Source organism: Ambystoma mexicanum, chromosome 14 (genome assembly GCF_040938575.1).
Source record: "Ambystoma mexicanum isolate Mex_15411 chromosome 14, UKY_AmexF1_1, whole genome shotgun sequence".
Classification (NCBI taxonomy): Eukaryota; Metazoa; Chordata; class Amphibia; order Caudata; family Ambystomatidae; genus Ambystoma; species Ambystoma mexicanum.
Genome location: NC_090940.1, coordinates 422,621,216 through 422,634,509, shown reverse-complemented (window position 1 = coordinate 422,634,509; position 13,294 = coordinate 422,621,216). Strand labels below are relative to the sequence as shown.

The 13,294-nt window shown below is 48.0% G+C and overlaps 1 protein-coding gene across 5 annotated transcripts in view; it reads left to right on the top strand.

The window, feature by feature from the left end:
• The window catches only part of DLGAP5 (DLG associated protein 5), an 827,616-nt gene that overhangs the window by 708,372 nt on the left and 105,950 nt on the right, over positions 1-13,294 (top strand). For 3 of the 5 annotated variants that reach the window (XM_069637597.1, XM_069637595.1, XM_069637596.1), the window contains exon 18: positions 3,117-3,196. The exons of the other annotated variants lie outside the window; for them this stretch is intronic. In XM_069637597.1, coding sequence (XP_069493698.1) covers positions 3,117-3,196 — 80 coding nt within the window. The remainder of the gene's footprint in view (positions 1-3,116; positions 3,197-13,294) is intronic. 5 annotated transcript variants of the gene reach the window in all.

Genomic DNA, 13,294 nt, shown 5'->3' with positions numbered 1-13,294 from the left:
GAGTGTGGAGTCGAAGATGACCCCAAGGTTTTTTGCCTTGCAGGTAGGAGCAGGAAGAGGGCCAAGAGGTCGGCCAGAGAGCTGCAGGGAAGGAGGGAGTGGGTGTGCCGATGAGTAGAACCTCAGTCTTGCTAGCATTAAGGCAGAGGTCATTGGCGGCACACCAGTCCTGGATAGCGGAAAGACAGTCGGAGATGAGGGAAGGAGAAGAGGAGGCCGAGGGTAGCCTGAAAATGAGCTGGGTATCATCCGCATAGCACTGAAAGTTGGGGCTGAGATGCGGTGGGCGAGAAGTGCCAGATACTGGTTAAAAAGCCAGGGGGAGAGGTTAGATCCCTGGGGGACACCACAGGTAGAGAAAAAGATGTCAGAAAGGAAGGACCCCAGTTGGACCTGGGAGGGTCGATTGGAGAGGAAAGAGGTCAGCCACGCCAGAGCCTGGCCAGTGATACCCAGGTTATCACAGAGACGGTTGAGCAGGATGGTATGGTTGACAGTATCCAAGGCAGAAGAGCACAAGGATAAGGTCCTGAGAACACACCCCACGTTCCTACCCAAGGTAGCCACCATTTTCCATCTAAACGAGGAGATTCTTACCTACGTTTTTTGCTGACCCTATTGACGAGGCTCAGAGGGTCCTACACTGTCTGGATGTCAGACACACTCTGAAATTCTATCTGGACAGGACCAACAACTTCCGCAAGTCGGACACCCTTTTTGTCACCGGGGGGGCGGGGGTCGAGGCCCGGTTATCAGGTTTCCAAGGCCTGTATAGCAAGGTGGATGGTTTCTACAATTAAGGAGGCCAATGAGGTGCAGCACAAACCACTTTCATCTAACTTGCACACCCACGCCATCGGAGCCAAGGCTAAGGCCATTGCATTCCAATGGCCTGTCTCGTGGCAAGTCATCAGCAGGGCGGCCAACTGGGTCACCCCTTCTGCTTTCTGTAAGCACTAGTGTTTGGACACCGCCTCTAGGTCAGACGCGGCTTTCGGACAGGCGGCTCTAAGGAATCTATTTTCTTAAGGAGTGGCTCCTCTCCACCTTGGGGGCTACTCAGTTATCGCCCATACAGTATGGGGGAAAGGCGACTGGACCTAAGATTAATAGTTACTCACCGTAGTGACTAACGTACTCTTAGTCCATATTCCCCTTTCCTCCATACGTCCCACCATCCTCCCCACTAATAATACTGGTGTCATTAGGCAATGTTAAATATTGTCGACGCATCAATCGTGAATGAGTGGCGCCGGTGGGCCCCCGAACGCCTCTTAATTTAAAGGGGGAAGAATGTTTTTTCTGGTGAAAAAGGTTCTGTCTCCTGTCCCTAGCGAGGGATGCCCATACAGTATGAAGAAATGGGGACTATGGACTAAGAGTACGTTAGTCACTACGGTGAGTAACTATTAATTTCTCCACAAGGCAACCTTCTCTGAAAGTTATCTACAATTGCTTCTGGAAGAAATTCTGTGCCTGGAGCAGGTAGAAGGATCCAGATACTTTTTCTGTTTAGCCTTTTCGGTATTGGTGGCCACTGTCCCTGGCTAGGTTGTCTACAAATTGGTACAGTAAAGGGCTACCTGCCACTGATTTCTGTTTTAGGACACTAGATGGTCATAATTTGGCATTCCTACTGGGATCCTGTTGAGAGGCCTGGCGAACCTGTCTCCCCTGAAACAATGGACGTTCCTTCCTAGGATTTAAATTTGGATTTTGCATTTTTATGGGCTTGCCTTTTGACCCTCTGCAATTTTGCTTATGCCAACCTTTGACCCTCAAGACCGTGTAGTGGCCATTACATCGGCCTGAAGTGTTAGTGAAGTACAGGCACTTTCTGTGAAATCTCTACATTTCCCTTACTCAAGGGAGAAAGTACCTTAATAGTACAACTGTTTTTCTGCCTAAATTTGTCTTGAGTTCCATGTAAGCCAACAGATGCACTACCAGTGTTTTAGCTGCCTCTTAGTCGTCTAAGGAAGAGGAAACATTCCATTGATTTGACCAAGGAGGGCTTTGAGTTTTTGTCTAGGTACAAAGATTTCAGAAAGGATGAGTGTTGTGGCATTTGCAGGGGTGAGGCAGGACTCTGTGGTTTAAACAAACTTTATTGCAGCAGGTCATACTCTGCATATCCGTGTTAAAAGTTAGCTAGCAAGGCCATACCCCCAGGCTTCAGCAGCTATTCAGCTAGTGAAGTTGGTCACCTCTGTTACAAGGAAAGCTTACAGCACTATATACCTGTCAAACTGCTTCGTGGGCTTCCTTCCCTAGCCTACTTTGCGAAAGCCTTACTACCTGAACTCTGGTCTCTCCAGATGCTCCCTTTGGACGCGCAGTTCTGCAGAATTTCCTTGGCTGACTGTTTTGTTCCTGCTCTCTCCACTTCTCCAGGTTCATTGACTGCTCTTGGAGTGTCTGGATGATGAGGAATCTGTGGGAGGATGCAATCAATTAGAAGAACAAATTACTTGCCTCCTGTTTTCTTCTCTTTTTCTGATGAATGCTCCTTTAGATTCGTCCTCAACACCTATATACACCTTGTAGAGAGGGCATTGATGCTACGGGAATATCATTTGTCTGATTTTATGATGGGCCACTTCAGGACAGAGGGGTGGACCATCTAAGGGGATTGGAGTCTAGTCGTACCTCAAACCTCGCACCCTCCTCCCCCTCCCTTGCTGGTGAAAGGTTCACTGTATCGGATTTCACTGCTTAGGATGCATCTAAGAAGAGATATGTGGGAGGAGAATCCGTCAGATAGAACATAACCAGATTCAAGTAATATTTAGAAGGCAGGGCGATAGGGGAGATTGTTGTGCCAGAGCATAGTCTGTGGGATTGAGAAAATAGCAAATATGTTTTTAACATCCCTCCAGTCCTGCACGCATCTCCTCAACCTTGTGACACATTTTCTCACCAGAATGCAATGAAGTTTAATGATTATCAGTTTGCGAGATCGAACATCTTTTAGATAAACCTATGAGTAGTTATGCAAAGTGTTTCCTATCTTGCCTGTAGGGATTTCCTGGTTGACTAATCTTTTGTCCTATTGTCAGCATTGTAAGGCACACAAGATTGACTAAATGATCAATAATACCACTTTTGTTTTGTAGACTGGGTCCCCAGACATACTTCTCTTGATGCCTGCTGTGATCCTCTAGACTTTTTGAAAAGTGGCACACCTCCAAACGCGGTAAGAGTATCTTTAGTGAGAACATTCTTGTGCAAATTTGAACCACACTACATGCAGAAAAAGCACTCTTTATTTTTGATTAGTTAAAAAAAAGCACTGTCTACAATCTTTGGATTGGAAAATGATGGAATTAATAGATTTCTACAGTGTGCCTCGACAGCTCAGCACTGCAGACACAGCAAACCTAACATTAGTTATCCCTTTTCTGCTTCAATGCTCGTTTTTAAGTTTACACACATCATATGCTCTGTCTCGTCCCCTTTGCTCTAATCGCTTGGGTTACCTTTTAGAATGGAGCAGATTAAGAGCCTGATGCACAGCAGCATTAGAATTTAAACAAATAGAAAAATAGTCAAATGCAAAATGCACACTTTGGTCGTAACCTCACCCTACTTCTCAGATTTTCATGCTTTGCATCTGACCCTGCTAATGGACGCCTTCCTTACAGATTTCTCATCTTTTATCGCCCAGCTGCTCTTTGGAATCTTTTCCTCCACCGGGGGGGGGGGGGGGCGCAGCTCCATGTCGGCTCCTCCCGTCGCCCCTAAGTGACCTGCGACAGCCATTAAATCGAGGCCAGTATATGAAGAGGCAGCGCTCCCAGTCACCCCTGTCCTTTACTCCTACATCCTGTCCCCTTTCCTCCATCCTTGTGCGTGTCCCTAACATGGGGACAATATCAGAAACTTTGGCAGTGGAAAATTGAGCTTCCCCTTTAAATCTGGCATAGCGCGTGACCTTGAGCGTGAGATGCCCCGTCCTCCGGCGCCTCACCTCTGTTCCTTTTTCTGCACGGACGGTGTCGGAACTGGCAGCAGCGCAGAGACTTTCTTTTCGCTTTCTGCTTGCTCGGTTTGTTTTTGTCAACTTACTTCACTTCCCCTCTGCCTCGCCTCCCCCGGTGCAGGGTGACTGCAGGCGCCTTCACGAGTTGTGCCGCATGACAGTTGGTTCCTTGCCTTGGACCCCCATACACTGTCTTGAGTGCTTGTTAGCCATAGAATGAGAATTCTCCCTAATTTCCCATACCTATGGAGACCCCCAGCAGCTTTGCTGGATTTAAAGGGTTTGTTTTTTTCTCCTGCTAGGAGTGACTCTTTCCCACTCTTCAGCATATTTGCTATGTGTGTTCTAGGCTATTTCTTGTGTTTAATGTCTATGGGGTTTATCTCACCCCCATAGGAACCATCTTTATCCACGTGTTACACAGCACCCTCCGTGCAGTGACACAGGGGTGTCGTAGCGACCCCCAAACATAGACTCCATACCCTGGGACTGACTACTGTCTCCCAGGGCATGTAAAGTCCCCATTGACTTTACTAGTCCATCTTTATGAACAAAACGAGTACAACCCATCTTACTATGCAGGTACTGGCAGAGGTTAATAATTTTTCCCTTATGTTCATTTTCGTAAGGGTACTGTACAGTCCCTCTCCCAAAAGTTTCTGGCTGGTGGCAGTGGTTGGTATCAAAAATATTCGACCGCATATATTTCCCTATTGGATTTTTCCATTGTTCAAGGTTACCACATTTACTGACAGCCTCTAACATACCACCGGTTTATTTTTAGATTAACTTTGCTCCAGTAGGTTTTATTTGCCAGAACTTTTATATAAATTCTTTCTCGTGTCTTTCTCTAAACTCCTAACCCGGGTCAGGGATACTTTGTTGGTCCTTTTGGCGGGCTTCTGCCAAGAAGCCCTCCTTTCAGCGCCTCTGAGTCTGGGGTGGATCCATTGTGTGGGTCGGGGAGTAGGACCCCTGCACAGGGTTGCCTTAGCAACCCATGTCGCACTCTGCCCTGATAGGCTGGAGGATCTCCCGCCAGGATGACCACTCCACTGTGCGAGTGACAGCTAGGCTGTATGAATGGGGATCTTTTTGCATAAAAGCAGGGTCCGGAGGACTGGACGAGCAAGATGTTGCCACTGGAACTAAGAAGCCGAAGAGGAGAGAAGCCAAAGACATCTGCAACGACTGAACCACCGGTGAAGCCCTGCTGCAGCAACTCGCCACTTTTCTCCACACGAGAGAAGATCTTCATCTGCAAGAGCCTTCTTCCCTTGAGCTGGTGGGGCCAACCAGTTTGCCAATCGCCTTCCCGGACCTGCCTTGGTCGAATCGCCAGTGCCCTGCACTCGGAGACCGGATAGCCAGGCATCCGTCCACCCGAACCACGATTTAAAGGAACATACCTTTTATTCGTTGGGCAGCACCGCGGCTGGTTTCATCCCTGGGCAGTGCAGTAACTCGAACCTTCCTCCACGACGAGAGTCTCTTCCTCTGCTGGATCTCCCGAACTGCAAGAACTGCCAGGAACAACTGCCACCGCAGGAGCCTCTTCTACATTTTAAGGTACTTTGTTCCGCCAGGCCTCCCTTTTCGTGTGGTAGTGCTAAAGGTGTTTTAAATCCTTTACCTACCGGCAGGGTTGGCCGCCCCCATCCTCTAACATTGTCTTTCACCATCTGCATCCACCTTTTCGAATCGTTTAACAAAGACTTTACTGCAGCTACAAGAACATTTTGCTCCTCGGCTATTTGCCCTGTACCACTGACTCTGGCACAGGCCTATTGACTCTGGCTGGATTTGTTAGAACTGCCTTATCTAGATTGCTTCGCAACTAGAACTGTGTTGGTGCACCTACTACTTATAACCATCTTTTCCTTCCCCCTTTTTAAACTTGTGAAGTGCCATTTTGCTTGGTTTTCATTTAAGTATTATACATGCTAAAGTACTGCCTTGCCTAAACTTGTTCACAAACTTCTGGGAAGTGTTGCTAGGGTGTTTAAGAGTACATTTCTGTATAACTTGTGCTTTCCCTCCCTTGGGAGAAATTGCTAGAGTGCCATTTGTGTTTGGTTTTCACTGCCGTTTTGCTCAGTTTTCACTTTTGCTCAAACTTGTCTACAATTTAACTAGGGAGTTGTGTATACTTTTCTTGGCTGATTTTAACTTGCTTTAATAACTGTGATTAATGTGTTAACTTAGAAGTGTGAAAAATAAATATATATTCTTGTTAATACAAACCTTTGGTCAGTGTTTCCTTGTGCCATAGTATTGTAGCCCTATTGTGTATACTCTGAATACTGCTCATCTCCCTCTTGAGAAAAGTCTGCCTGCGTAGCCACAGCTACCAACTAAATCTTTGTGTTGCAGACTGATGCCAAAGTGGATTTATTGTTCCTACCTGTAGTCTTAATCTTCTGTAGTGCTCCCTAAGGGAACTGCACAGGATTCTGCTTAACGGTGCTTGGGGTCCGACCACCGCTGGGACTCATGTTTGGCCTGTAGCTCTCTGTCACAGGGCATTAAAGAATAGTTTGTGACAGTGGAGGGAGATCTTCCACCCTTCTCCGCCACACCTTAAGGACTTTGTCTCCAAGTCGGCTTGTTAAAACAAGGTAGGCCTTCTAATATTAGTAATAATTTAGCATTTATATAGTGCTACAAACCCTCAGGCATCTGAGTGGTGCTCATTTATCAACCTCACAAGGATGAAAGGCTGAGGTTGGGCCTGCCGGAAATCGAACCTGCGTCAGCAGGCTCTGCACAGATGTCAAAGCAAGCGCTCTACTCGTTGTGCTTTGACCGGCATGTTCAGCACAGCTCCACAGCGTGACTCCAGTGTGACAATCCCTTCTCTGGCGTTCCCACGGATCGGGGTTCCTCCGATTCAGGTTGTGGTAAGCCTGAGGTCTCTAAGGCTACCGACTTCCAAGCCCAGGGGGCTCTTCTGAACGGTTCAGGGACAGACCTGAGGCCTTCAGGCTACAGGCTCCCAAGCTGAGGGGGCCCTACCAGGCTGTCTTTGGTAGGACAGTCAGGCTTGTCCTCTTTCTAACAAGTGCTTAAAGGATCGTCGAGTGCCACCTCCAAGAGTCTGTCCTCGGCTAGATCCAGCACGGCCACCGGCATAGGAGCTCGCTAGGGGGCTGTGAATCGAGGCCTTCCGACTACTGGCCGGCTGAGGGTTCAGCACCTACCAGAGTTCGCTTCTACTTCGGGTGCAAGACCCAAGCTATATCCTCATGTCTGAGGCCTATCTTGGCATAGGCTCACAGGGAGTAGGAGTGTGGGTAGAGGCCACAAAGAATGGCATGTATTCAATCAAGAAGTTACAGATAGGAAAGCTATGCCCAGGGGAACAATAAGTTGGACAGTAGGTTTAGGCTGACAGACCGGGAGCAAATCTTCATGGCCTCCCACCCCCAACCCCATTCATCTTGGGTGGCTGCAGCTTCATTGTATCCCAAACAATCTTCTGTTTCCTCCACGGGAGCCACCTCCAGTTGCCTCTCAAAGGATCCTTGGGAAAGCACCGTTAGTCCATCTCAGGACTAAATCTACGGCAGGCCAACGCAGATGCCCTCTTGGCTGCGGGTAACCAGAAGCTGTGGTGGGAGCTCAGGGAATTTCTGCCTGACCTCCCTTCAGACAAGCAAGCATCCTTCAAGGCCGGTCTGATGGATGCCCGGGCCATTGCACAGGACCTCATGGAATCCTCAGAAAACATCCACCCAAATCGCCAAGTCCTTGGCCATACTGACCAAACCAAGTCAGAAATCCTAACCTCAATCTCAGGGTAGGCCAGAGTTCAAACTCTGTGCCTTCACCGCCTTCAAGGGGTTCAGAGATTGCAGTACACAGAGGCCTGACCGGTTGCCCAGCGACAATGGTAAGAAGCAGCAGAGGACGTTTCAAGGGTTTTTTCGCGCGTCGCCTCTGAGCACAAGAAGCATTAACTTCGAAGTCAGGGAACACCGCTTGCTTTTGGTGGGGCCGTTTGGCCCTGTTCCAGGACACCTGGAAGTGTCTTTTCAGCAACCAGTGGATCCTATCCATAGTCTCAAAGGGCTTTATTCTTACTCTACCTTTCCTCTACCATCCTCTCCTTTGTCAAATCGGACCAATGGTGACCAAAGGAAGGACTCTGAATGGGCTCTCTCAGCCGCAGTCTCTCGAGAGGACCCATAACAGATTTCTTAGTCTTCTCTGGTTAGTCTTCAGTGTTACCGTCCTTTGTTGGTGCTGAGAAAAAGGTGGAATTTGCCCCGTCCACCTGCTTCACTTCCTGGAGTCCTGCACTCGGGTGAGGGGACTTGGATGAGTCTGATTACATCTCGAGAGGTTCACCTCGAGCTCAGCAAAGACATGGACGGATTTGGCCTCTAAGACGTTGCACTACTGATGGGTCAGAGGTATCCTGGTTTTCGCGGTCTGCAGCTCTGGAAATGCACAGCACCTCGGGAGATAGCTCATATTGTAGTCTCTCAGTGCTGGTTGGTCCCACCAGCCAAAGGGAAGGAATTGTTCTCTTCGGTGCTCCAGCGAGAAGCGATCGGGATAGCAATGGTCGCTTCAGTGATGCAAAGTGTCTGCAGGCGTCTCTGGTCGTCTTCTTTGGTTACTTCACTTTCCAGTGGTCGACTTGCCTTTCACCTACAGGAACCTCAACTTTTATCAGTTTCAGCGCACACTCCTCTGCAATCTCAGCAGTTTACAGAAAGAGAATGGGGTTGGCTGTCCAATCAGGACAGCCAGACCTGTAGTGGGCACTGGTTCCCTTCAGTTACTCTGGCAGACAAAGGGCAGGGCAGTGAATAACTCCTCTCCCACTTCCTGCCTGTAGACACCCACAAGCCTAGGCGGGGACACCCAAAGGTTCCTGCCAAAGGCAAAACACAAACAACCTCCCCCTCCCAGAATGGTAGACAGGCTAACAATGGATAACCACACTAGAAATGGCAAAAAAAGAAAGGAGCCACCATGTTGGAACATAGGTGACCCTATTCTGCACAACAGACTGAGTACAGTATGCAGTAAAAAAGAAATAGCCCAATAGTTGGTATAACACATACACTGCCACCAGCTGTCCATGTGACTGAAAAGTCACAGGAGCAGAGAGAAGGACCTTGACACTCCACATAAGGTGGTGTGTGAATCTCTCATAGTATAAAGTTTAGGAAGGATACAAAGTATCCCTCTATCCTTACTGTAGTTAATAAGTATACGAAAAGAATCTAAAAGGAGAACCCTTTCTCCGGCGTCTAGTCAAATGGTTGAAAACAAAGGATCGAATGACCATTTGATCGATAGTCAAATGATATATATATATATATATATATATCATTTGACTATCATTTGACTATTTCATTTTACTGTCGATCAAAAGGCATGCGATCATTTTGTTTTCGACCATATGACCTACAACCGGGTTACCCTCCATGCTGATGAGGTGGCTTCTGTTATTTCCTCATCTTTCCTCCTCCCTAGATCAACTTTATCCTATGCCTGCCTTTCACCCTACTCTGAAACCATCACAACCTTGGCTATCCTCTCATCTTTACACTGAGTCATTTCCTTTGCCGACTTGAAAGGAGCTGGCTTAAAACTAACTCATCACCTGATCATTCTTCCTATTTTTCCCATCATGCTCTCTGACAAATGCCTACTTTCTGCTACGCGTGCTTCTCTTATCTTATGCCCACTCAATCCACTCACCCTAGGCGTCTCTTCCAAACCCTTGCATGACTTTTCTCATCCTAGCCTTGACTATTCTCTTAACTCGGTTGTCTGCCTCTGACTTCGCTATTGAAGCTTCTCTTCCATCGGGCACATTTCCTACACCTATTCCTCAAGCCTTCATTTATCACTTTGCTCCAGTTTCCAATGCTGATCTTCTACTAGCCAAAGCTCATCCTACTCCCTCTCCCACTGACAGAATTTCCTCCGCACTTATCCCCAACGTCTATCCTCTTCTTATACCTTATCTTGTCTCTTTAACATCTTAATACATCTATTTCACATGCATTTTTTTAAACATGCATCTATTATTTCCATCTTAAAAAAACCTACAGCTAATCCTTTGTCTCCAATTTCCATCCTATTTCTCTTCTATCATTTCTCTCTAAACTCTTAGAACGCCTTGGTTATTCCCAAATCTCCACATTTGTTACTGACTCTTCTCCCTCCATTTTAATCTGGTTTTCGGCCCTTGCACGCTACAGAAATTGCTCTGATCTCTCTGCTAAACTCTTCTTTCGGCTTGTTACTCTAAGCACTCCTCTTTTCTTCGCCTGGATCTGTCTGATCCAGGTGTGTCGAAAGCAGCACTCTTTACTCTTGGCATCACTTTCTTCATTCAGTATCAAAGGTCCTGTCTGGTCCTGGTTCAACTCACCAAACTTTGAGTCTTTTAAGCGGGCAAGACTTCTACGCCTTACTCTTAAGTCCTGTCCCTTTTCCTCCATACTGCATGGGGCGTCCCTTCCAAGGGACAGAAGACAGAACCTTTTTCACCAAAAAAAACCCTTCTTCCCCATTAATGTTAAAGGACATTTGTACCGCCCACTATCACCACCGGAGTGGTCCCCTGGCGCTCTGGCGGCTCTGAAAGAGGAGGGGAGGTTGAGTTAGTGGGAGGCAGCAGGAAAAGTGCAAGAGAGCAGTGATGTGCTGTTGGTGGCCTCAGCCCGGTGGGTCCGTTGGCTGGGCCTGGGGTGTTTGCGGCCAGTAGTCGTTGTGTACTGTGTTGCAAGACTGTTATTATTTTGTTGCGATGTAGTGAAGTTTGTGCGGTTTGTTGTGCTGTAGGCTTTGGTTGTTTGGTTTAGAGTTTGAGATGTGCATGCAGAAAGGGAAATTGTTAGTAGGGTTGGTTATTTTGCGTCTCTTTCCTGAGTTGAGGCACTCGGCTTGCGTAGTCTCCCCTGATGCGGCTCTGTTCTGATCTGGGCCCGACTGGTATATAAGGTTCCTTACTCCTCTGGCCCCCACCTCTAACATGCTCTCTCATAGCTCCCCTTATCCTCCCTTCATACTCCTGTGGCCAGTGCACCTGCCAATGTTAACCTCTAGGTAGTGTGGTGATTGCCAATGTTTCGACAATTCCATATCACTGTGGTGCCTGGCGGTAACTAAGGGGCGGGCAAAAGTGTTGGTCGGATTGTCTGGGGTAGTTGACTCAGTTTCTGTGCATGCCACCTGTGTTCCAGTCTATCCGGTGTCACCTGTCCAGGTGCCGTGGGGGTTGCCCTCTTGGGTCGGGGAGGTCCGTGTCCTTTCCGGTTTAGTCATCCTTTTTCCGGTTTCTGGTTTCCAGATTTAGTCTGTGGTGTTGAAGAGCCAGGTTTTTAGTGATTTCCTGAATTTTAGGTGATCTTCAGTGTTTATTTCTTTTGGGATGTTGTTCCAGGTTTTTGCGGCTAAGTGGTAGAAGGAGGTGCCTCCAAGTTTTTTCTTAAGGTATGGTTAGAGTTCCAAGCGGATTTCGTTGCTTGATCAGAGGGGTCTCGTTGGTTTGTAGACTTATTTTCTCTTGTAGGAATTCTGCTCCTTGTCTGCTGATTGCCCTGTGCGTTATGCACATTGTTTTGAAGGTGATGCAGTGTTTTACTGGGAGCCAGTGTAGTGTTTTTAGGGCTGGAGTGATGTGGTCTCTTCTGGATAGTTTGATGAGTAGTCTTGCTGCTGCATTTTGGATCTGTTGCAGTTTCTTCAGGAGGTATTCTGGTATTCCAAGGTAGAGGCTGTTTGCATAGTCGATTTTTGACATGATTAGCGCGACGATAATGAGTGTTTTGTGCATGAACGAGGGGAAAGGTAGAATTCGTCTTGCTGTGTGGAGGAGGAAAAAGCATTTCTTCACTGTTGCATTTATTTGTGGTTCCAGGATTAGGGTGTTGTCCATTAGGACTCCCAGATTTGTTACTACCTTCGATGGTGTTGGTGTTTCCCATTTCCCTAGGCCATGCGATGGGGGTTTCGTTCTCTTGGTCTTTGGATACGATCATGATTTCTGTCTTTCCTGGGTTGATTTTTCAGGTTGTTGGCATCCATCCAGTTGAAGACTTCTTTTAGACAGTCAGTTAGGGTCAAGTGGTCGGCATCAGTGTCTTTGATTTTGTAGATGATCGGAGTGTCATCTGCGTAGTTGTAACATGTAATGTTGTATTTTTTGAAGATTCTGATGACCTGAGTCTGATAGATGTTGAAATATAGTGGAGATGGTGAGGATCCTTGTGGCACTCCAGTCGTTGGCTCGTGGAGTGGATTTAAAAGGTTTTATCCATACGGTTTCTGTTCTGTCTGCTAGGAATGATTTGGTCCAGCGTAGTGCTGTCTGTTATGCCTATGTCTTCTGGTCTTTCGGTCAGGGTGTCGTGGCTAACTGTGTCAAAGGCTGCGGGGAGGTCGAGCAGAAAAAGGGCTGAGGTGGTGTTCGAGTCTGCTTTAGTTTTGAGGTCGTCCCAGATGGATGGATAGTGCTGTTTCCGTTCCTCTCGCTGGTCTGAAACAGATTTGAGCTTGGTCCAGCAGGTGTTGTTTTCTATGTGTTCTTGGGTTAGTTTATATACATAGGTTTCTAGAAGTTTTGCTGGGTAGGGGATGTTAAGAGATCGGCCTGTAGTTGGAAAGGTTTAAATTTAAAGGTGTGCAGGGTTGCGGCCCTGGGAGCTTGCGCTGCCCTGACTCCGCTCTCCGGCGCCACAGCTCAGTCCCTTTTTCCGCGTCGACTGGAACGGGCCGAATTCACCTGCGTTCCTGGGTTTGGCTTCGCCCACTTAATTCCTCCCAGGCGCATGTCTACTTCCACGGGTTTCAGCGGGTGTCCATCTTGCAACAGGCTCTTCCCAACTTCAGACCCCCATGCCCTCTGCCTACGTTGCCTTGGCCCACACCACGGTTGGCAAGCTTGTGCAGTGTGTGGCTCGCGGTCATCGAAATCGCTGGAGAACAGACTAGCCAGGTGGAGGGAGCTCTTCCTGAAGTCCCCTCCAGATGACCTCAAGAACTTCATGAAACATTGAGCCAGGCCCAAGGTAGGGCTACTATTTTCCATCGCACCCCGCAAAGGAGACTCCTTCCCAAGGACTCTCCTGCGCGGGAGGGACCGTTCAGGTCCTTGTTCCAGCATGTGCACCGAGGCTGCTACAGTGATGAGGGACCGGAAGGTTCTTGTACCAGATTATCATCTGAGGCGCTCTGCCTGTGTACTGGCAATATGGCCGAGTGGCTACGCGCTAGTACCGGCAATATATCCGAGGGGGCGCATAAACGCAGCTCTACCGACCCTCGGGTCGAGGGTGTCGCACC